Below are 8,833 nucleotides of genomic sequence, written 5' to 3' on the forward strand. Positions count from 1 at the left end.
GCAGTCTTCAAATATGGGGGCTAAAAAAATGTAATATTGAGGTGGTAGAATGTTGTAAGAGTTGAGCTGCCAAGGGTGGTAAAACAGTGTAAGATTGAGGGGGTAATTTGTTCAAAGGGGGGTGAAATGATCTAAGAGTTCGGGGGTAATGGAGAAATTACTCCCGAACTCTTACATCATATTACCCCCCTTGACAGACCAAAAAGATGTAGGAGTGGGGTTAATTTGTCTTTTACCCCCTCACTCTTACACCATTTTTGGAAGCCTAATGCAGCTAAAAAAGACGTAGGAGTTTTGAGCTGTATTTTCTTTAAAAACCCTGCCATTGCAGCCCCACTCTTACATCATTTTGGGCGAAAAAATTCGACCCGGGTGAAATTGGGTTTCTTTTTGTTCAAACGATTTTGGCCAACCGATATATTAATCGTAGAGTATTGTGAATGGTAGGAATAGAAAGCACATTCATCATAGAATATGGAAATAAAGAATTTATTTTGTATTTCGGTTATTTATAGGGAGTTGTTCAGGTTCACAACTGTGTGAATATTCGACATTTTTTTTTCACAATTTCAAAAACTTTTGCTAAAATTTGGCACAGTTTTGCTAATTTAATATACAATAAGCAAAGTTTTTAACCGTAGTTTTTATTGTCCCCAATTGAAATGGAAGAGTGATGCTGAATTGTTTTAATTTTGTGCTAAAAATTTAGATAAAGTTTTCAAAATTCAGAATTTTTTCATCAAAATTGCACAAAATATGTTTTGGTCAACTTTGTTTAAGCATGCTGGAAGTGGAGACCTATATAATGCTCACAAAATCTTTTAAAGCTCCAAAAGAACGCTAGTGGAAATTAGGCGCCCTACAATTTCTTCTGGTAAAAAAATTTTGCCGTTTTTTGCAAACTTAGCTCGATAATTTTACACAATGCATCATTGTTTTCATTTAACATTTGATGTATTTCACTTAACAATTGGTCCAATGCGCGCTAGAATTTGGAAAATTTGTGCGTGCGGCTAGGAGCTCGGATAGGTTTGATATTATCATGATTTCTTACAATCACAAATTCTTTGTTTTTTTGCTGCTGCATCTTTTCAAATTATTTTGCTTTTGTCTACTTTAATGTTATTTATTGACAAAATTTTTAATTCACGGTTCCACTAATGACAACTCTCATTCACATAAAAATGATTCCAAAAGTTGATGTAGTTTAATTTCAGAGAACCTAATGCTTTTCATGGCATTGAAGAAGAATTTTACTTTAATTGAGTTCTTATGTTTTGCCTTCAATTTTTTTTCTTTTTGCAGTCTGATTGCTAATCGTATCCATTCAAAGCTTCAAATGGCTTGTTCAAGAGATGTTGTTGAACATGAAAAATGCATTTGTTGTTGGTTAAGGTCTCTTATGTCAAAGAAAGTGTATGTTTTAAGTAAAATTTGAATTATTTTTATAACTTGACATTTTTTATTTTGTTTCTGTCAACTACTAGCTTATTCTCATTAAACACAGGTCTAACTATTTTCCTAAACTATTTTTTTGGTAAATTGTTTAAAAGGAAAGCTTTGTTGGTTTTGGTGACAAGAGGTTTCTTGCAAAACTTTGTGATTTTTGTGAATAATTGCACATTTTTGGTGTTGTTTTTGTTTTTTTTGGTAAATTGTCACAATACTTAACCATCTAACGAAGAAGCTTTACTTAACATACTTATTGTTTTCAAAACATTTCGTGTTAAGGGCTGCGACACCATTTTCTTGCAGAATTTGGTGTAAAGTTTTATTTTTTCCCCTGAACTTGCTGTTAATTTTGTTGTTGTATGCCAAATAATGCGTAATTAATGGTCTAAGTGGCCAACTATAGATACATCAATGAACTTCAAAGCTGAAATCAATATATAACTTTTGGTTTTTTGCTTTTTTGAATTTAATTTCAAAAATGTAAAAGTATTCTTCAATTTTACCCTTTTGTTCTTGTTTGCTTTTTTGTACTTTTCAATTTGGTATAATATTCGAAACCTAGCCTCAATATTGAGAGATCTCCTTCAAATTTTTTTCAACCAAGCAAAATTTTTTCTAACGGTTAAACGTTGTGACTGATGTCTTCATTGGTTAGACAATTTTTTCAGATGAATTTTCTGAAAATTAGATACTTTTCAATTGCTCTCTAAAGAAGTTTGTAGCAATTATATTAGTCCTGTCAGTCTTTTTTCTGCACCTACGCAATTTGTTGCCTTACGCATTTGACTTTTCGATCTCAAAAAATGGATAAACAGGTAGCGCCCAGCGGTCATTAAGTGCTCTTAGAGACTTTCACCTCACAATTCTTCCAGTATGCGATTCGCAGAATCTGTTTCGGAGACTTATACTTGATGTTTCTTAGAGATTTACCCCACCCCCCCCCCCCATTGTTGCCTCGTCCCACTGTTGCGCCTTCTCACTGTTGCCAACTCATCAGCCCCCCGGTGCACCACCCCCCCCCCCCCCCCGCTGCGCTCACTTACGCCCCTTCAACTAAGCTGTAGCTAGCGTCACTAAACCCTGCCTGGCTATTGACGAAGCCAACCGCTCGCAACTCGTTTGAGAGCAATTTGCCCGACGTTAGTCAGTATTTCTCAATTTAAGTGAATATCTTTTTTCTGTCATTGTAAGCTAGTGGTTTTTACAAAAAAGACTTCATGATGTTCAAAGGAGACGCAAATGAACGATTAGTTTTCTCGCGATTAACAGTCTATAAATTTAATGGCTTCAAAACTGTGGTTTCGTAAAATTGTTGGTGAATTTTCTCTTACTCAGCATGTTTCTAATGTTATTCTATAGTCTTTTAACTAAGTCTCAACGATAACAGGCGCAATTAGTTTTCGAAGTTGCAAGATAATTTTTATTTTTCAAAAATGACATTGAATTCCTGAGGTTTGCCAATTTTATTTCTGTTATCTTGTAGCTTTGCATCTCTATAGAAAAGTCAAATCCCTTAACTATTGACTCCAATTTGCCCTCTAAACGGTTTTATTTTCCTCAAGTGTTCTGATTTACGCATATTCGCCTATTTTTGTAGGTTTATATTTTATGACAGTTGCGCAATAATGGGCAGTCTTAATGTATTTAGTGAACAACTTAATGTTTAATTGGCTGGGACATCGTTATCCTGCACATTTTTTCTGGCATTCTTTTGCATTTTTTTTCTTTTTGATATTATTTGTCGTTCTTAGTCGTATGTTATATCCTGGATAACGAAAGGTCTCAATTCCTCTCTATGGAGGTGTAAAAAAATCTTTCTTTGATTTCATTTAATGCTTAAGGTTTCTAAACAGTTTGACATTAATTCTTTTCAAAAAAAGCAACATTTTATTTAACTTTGCCCTTTTGAACATTTCTTGTCGACTTGTTACCATGTTTTTTTTCTAATGAAGTACAGGTTAATCTTTTTTATTATCAATTTTATTGGATGCCATTTTGATTTGGTTATCAACGGGTTGAAAAAATGGACAACGAGTTTTGGTCGTAATTAATATTTGTGATTATTTGATTTTTATAGCCGTCTTTTCTGGTTGTGATATTATAGTAGTGTATATGAGGCAAGCATGAAAATTAAATTATCCTGAAATCCAGTGCCATTTTGTCGGTCCACAAAAGTTGCGTCCTGGATCTAATCCGCTCGCCAGAATATTCACAAGTCCAATTCCAGAAAGGAGAAGAAAGGCGACAACGATTGGTATCCACGCAGCATTTTTGGTGCATTTCTCTTTGTACCAAATGGCAGTTCCTCGACCAATAGCAATGAGTCTGTCAATTGAGAGAAGAAGAGTCATCCAATCAGGAGCGACCATTGCTATGAATGTGAAGAAGAGCATCAACTTGCACTGAAGTGAAGAAATCGTGAACAATCGAAGTCCTGGAAAAATTTGATAAAATTTAATTAAAATTACTTTATCAAACATTTCTCTTAATGTTGTGAATTCAATCCATTTCAGTTATCTGAATTTTCAATTTTCATTGTAAAAAGTAACTTGATCATGGTCTGGGCATATGAAGAAATTAAATTTTATGTTTCAGAAGGCGTGCTAGTCTTGAAACAATTCTGTTTCAAGGAAACAATTCTGTTTCAGAGAAAACTGCCAACGATCATCTCATACCTCCTGGAAGATAAATTTTGAATCAAGTGTCAACTCTTCCCTGGGCGATTTCCGATGATTGCGATGATATTTCTATCGTTGAAATCTGTGATACTTGATTTAAATTCACAACATGCACCGAAAATTTATATTGGCGTTTGAGCATTCCTGTATGCAAAAGTTACAGATGACCCGGAGCTTAACGTCAAGTCTCAATCAGTACTGATATAGTGAAAATGCAGTTACTGATCTGTACTGTATTAGAGCTCTGACCATGTCACTGTTTAGACTTGGCACGTCTTGAATCAAGTCTTAAGCCTTGAAAAAAGACGTGATCAGTACTGATTTGTCTACTCAAGACGTGTATTTCACTGGAGAGTCAATGAAACTAATCAGTTCCGTAAAAAGTTATGCACATATTCCCCATAATTTTATAGAGTATATAGAGTTATATAGAGTATATAGAGTTAAAGAGGCTGTATAGCCTACCTGTGAGGGGTTGAACCAGGAGCAACATAGACAGAACCCTCTTGACCATTTCGCAGACTGCTTGAACCCACATGAGAGTCTTGCCAGAGAAGTTTCCCTCTAAGCCATTGGCAATGAGAATGACAGCGATTTGACTCACAAATGCCACAACTGAGGTGACCAGATTAGACAGTAGAGCCCCCATGTTTGGCTCATAGACCACCATTTGCACAAAATCTGTGAAGCAGCAACAAAAAGGGTGGTTTGTGTCTCAACTTTGTGTCGAATTACCTCATGTGTCAAAAAATCAAAACTATTGAATTACTAAAATTAGTCAAAAAATTTGAAACCCAGCTAACGTAGCACGAGTACGTTAAAAATTGTGAAGATCTGAAATTTTCGCTGGTTGTCTTGTCACAAAATTTAGTGTCAGAAAATTTATCTGAATGTCAAAATAAGTTTTGCGTATGAACTCAACAACAAACCGAACAATTCAATAACGTCACAATATTTTGACACAAATGTTCGCTTTTGATCTTTCGATTTGAAAAAAAAACACATCAAAAAGATTTTTCATTGAAGATTATTTTTTAATTTTATCAGAAGAGTCGGTATAGTTGTACCTCTATGTAACTGAGCAGCAACTTCGAATGAATTTTCAGTTGAATGAACATACTTTTGGTTGCAGTGTTTGAAAAATAGTGAACAATCAATGTCCCTATTGAACAGTGCTTAACTAAAAAAGGGTAAGATCAGCCCTTTATTTTTGAAAGAAATCAAAACAGCTGTCAAAGCTTAAAAAAATGATTAATGGAGAGACATGGAGCAAATTGCAATTTGCATTTGAACTTGCATTATACTCAACCTTCACGTAATTTTTGATCTCAAGAGTTGACCATTTAATTTCATGAATGGTTTTTTTTTCATTTATGATTGTCAAGATTCCATAAGACCATATATGACTTAGTATGATTACTAAGATGCTGTTGTAAGTGCAGGCGTTGTTTGGTTGTTTGTTCAGTTTTTAGCTGAAAACAGGTTAGGATTTATTGGTTTGCTCTATTTTTAAGCATCAGTCATTCTTTATTGTTTTAGCATGATTGTCAAGATTTCATTCAAATCATATATGACTTTGTATGATTGCTGAGAAACAATGATGATGAGCCTCATTATGATGAACTCCATGGGCACGAGCCTCATTGTAACATGTTGAGTCAAGCAGTACAAACTTCTTGAAGCTGTGCTGTTAAATATTTGTTTTGAAAAAAGGGTGTTGAAGAAAGCAAGTTGTTCTGACTATACTCAAATGTGAAAATAAACCATAATCGCGACCAAATCCTAAAAAAACGTTTCTGCAAATTATTATTTCAGGTTCTGCTGACTGAGACTACCTCTAACCTGCACCTGATAAATTGTGGTTACAAAACTGTCCCAAACAAATCTTTATTAAAAAATATCCGAGAAACTTGCCGCTAATTTAGGTTATTTTGAAATCTTTAACTGATTATTCGCTAAAATATCCACTGAGAATAGCTAAAACAATATTAGAAGTGCTTTCAAACTAAAAACTTTCAATTGGTTTCAGATCCTTTCCTGGACATCTCTTGCTCTCTTCTACAAGGTCAAGCAGTCTTTAGGCAGTCATTTAGAGAGAGTATTGAATAATTGGACAATTAAAATGGGTCAAAAAATCAATGCAGATGACACAACTATATTTCCACTCTTCCTTGCAAACTTGACTTAAGAGCTAGGGCGGAGAAAATTTTTCAGGTTCTTTTTTTTCCGGCAATGGAAACGAGTGATTGCAAAGCTACTCTTTCTATCATATTTTTAGGTAATCAAATTTTCATTTCATATAATAATAATAATAAAGGCTTTAGGGATTCAGTCCCAGGGGTTTCATAAGTTCCCTGTTTGGTAATTACTGTCACAGATTCAGTTTGTTAAGGTCTTTGCAGTCCGAGCAGTTGCAGAAAATCCCCCAAGTGCAGACATTGTTGAAGTCATATTTTTGATCGAAGTACAATGAGTAAACATCAGAAAGCTTCCCCTTGATATTCGGTGTTTCGCACACATCTCCTGAGAGATACCGGCCGAATAAATTTGCGAGCTGGGCAGCCCTATACCAGAAGTCACTTTCTTGCTTTTGCAATTTGTAAACTTTGCATTTATACTGAGTGATTTGACCAGCTCTGGTAATTTGCTGTTCCCCAACGCTAACGTAGTTCCTCCATTCAACATCAATTTTGTTCTTAACGATGGATATGAAGGTTAATGGTACATGCAGCTCGTGATAAAGAGAGAGGGGTAGAAGATTCAGGATTTGCAAACTGGTCTTGTAGTCATTGTCTTTTCTATTGAAAATCCATTTAACCGCTCTCTTCTGCACGTTTTCAATGATTCGCAGATCGGTTTTGCTAGCCTTGAATAGGATAGCTCCATATGACACAATAGGTACTATGTAACTACGATAAATTGCTTTCTTGGTTTGCCAAGCTGTAGTGTTGGGCGTGCTTCTTTTGATCATGTAGAAACATTTGAGAGCTTTGGTGGTTCGCTTCTCTACATGACACGACCAGCTAAGAGATTCGGAGACCTGTATTCCAAGGTCTTTTTGCACTGCCGCTGTATTAAGAATATGCCCTCCCAGTGCAACTGACGCAGTCCCCTTGAAGGCAACAACGTTGCACTTTTTTAGATTCAGACTCATTTGGTTTTCTGAGCACCATTTCCAGAGTCTATGTCCATCTATTTGGAGAGTAACTGCATTTTGTGATATGATCTTAAAATCGTCTGCATATCCAAACGATTTCGACATTAGTTGACTGGGGAGATCGTTGATGAAAAGAATGAAGAAGAACAGTCCAAGTACTGAGCCCTGTGGAACTCCACTTGATGTTTCAAGATACCGGGATTAGGAGTTCCCGATGCAGACACTTTGCGACCTGTTGCTCAGATAGCTTTCCAAGAGTGCTAACAGGGGTCCTCCAAAGCCCAGAATCAACAACTTCTCCAACAGTTTCTCATGACAGACTTTGTCAAAAGCCTTTTCGAAGTCCAAATACAGCGACAACAATGTCGGTTGGTTGATATTTTCAAACACTTCGTTGAGATAACAGATCATGTGGGTTGTTGTTGATCTACCTTTCCGAAATCCATGCTGATCATCCGATAGTAGATTTTCAACACGGGGGTAGAGTTTTTCGAAAATAAGACGCTCTAACACTTTTGAAACACAATCGAGCAAGACAACACCACGGTAGTTTTTGACATTTTGTTTGTCACCATCTTTGAAGATAGGAACCACTTCGCCTCTTTTCCAGTGATCGGGAAAGGTTGACTTGTTACATATGGTGTTGAAAAGCAATTTTAGCGACTTCGCAAGGCTTTTGGACAATGCCTTCAAAGGGAGATTTCCTAAGCCATCCATCCCTTTGGCCTTGCCTGGTTTCAGTTTTTCCAGAACTGCGCATATCTCTGACTCTTCGAAGTGAATGCTTTCAAGAGCGGGCAAGGAAGTGAGAGGTTTTCTTTTGTAGTCAGATTTGGTAAAAGCTGTTTGGAAGAAAGTGTTAAACAGTTCCGCTTTCTCTTGATCTGTTGATGCGGAAAGGTCGTCCAGGTGTAAGACACTTGGTATCGAAGGCGGCTTCTTGATGCTTTTAAGGTACTTTTGGATCTCCGAAAAAGCGCCGTGCTCGAATACTGACTTTTCAAACTGTAATTGATCACAATCCAAGCTTTTATCGAGTTGATTTGAGATATCTCGCAGCTTGGCTATCATTTTCGGGTTCTCTTGTGAGCACTTGCGAAGCCTCTGTTTGATTTTCATTAGGTGGCAGCTTTGGCTGGATACCCAAGGAGGCAGGCTAATTCTATATTTCGTTTTCTTAGGCACGAACTTTTCAAACGCTTAATAAAGCCAGTCATACCAAAGATCCACCATTAGGTTCACATTGCTAAAGCAATAAGGCGCAAAAGGGTTTGTGGCTAGGTACTTCTCTAAACCCTGCCAGTCGCCTTGCTTTAGTGAAAACGCGGCAAAATCTCGCTTTTTGTTCAGAGTTTTGACAGCTGAGCTAACCGAAGAACCGGACTCGAGCGATATGAGAAAAGGATCGTGGTCTGAGCTGTGAGCCGATTTGACTTGATTCTCAACTGACACACTAAGAACTGGGTCAAGATTGTTTGTCAAAAACACGTCTAATTGCCTTGTTTTCCCCAATATGAGTTGAGTAAAATTGTGTTCAAATAGATAT

At 36.5% G+C, this 8,833-nt stretch overlaps 1 protein-coding gene across 1 annotated transcript; it reads right to left on the reverse strand.

The window, feature by feature from the left end:
* Positions 1-3,587: 3,587 nt before the first annotated feature.
* LOC142352910 (uncharacterized) lies at positions 3,588-4,786 on the reverse strand. Its single transcript, XM_075405065.1, has 2 exons — positions 4,596-4,786; positions 3,588-3,886 (listed from the first exon to the last, which is right to left on the reverse strand). Exons 1-2 carry the CDS (start codon positions 4,777-4,779, stop codon positions 3,588-3,590), a joined length of 483 nt encoding a protein of 160 aa, XP_075261180.1. The 5' UTR covers positions 4,780-4,786.
* Positions 4,787-8,833: the final 4,047 nt, after the last annotated feature.

The sequence above is a fragment of the Convolutriloba macropyga genome, chromosome 14, assembly GCF_964194025.1.
Source record: "Convolutriloba macropyga chromosome 14, txConMacr16.3, whole genome shotgun sequence".
NCBI lineage: Eukaryota > Metazoa > Xenacoelomorpha > Acoela > Convolutidae > Convolutriloba > Convolutriloba macropyga.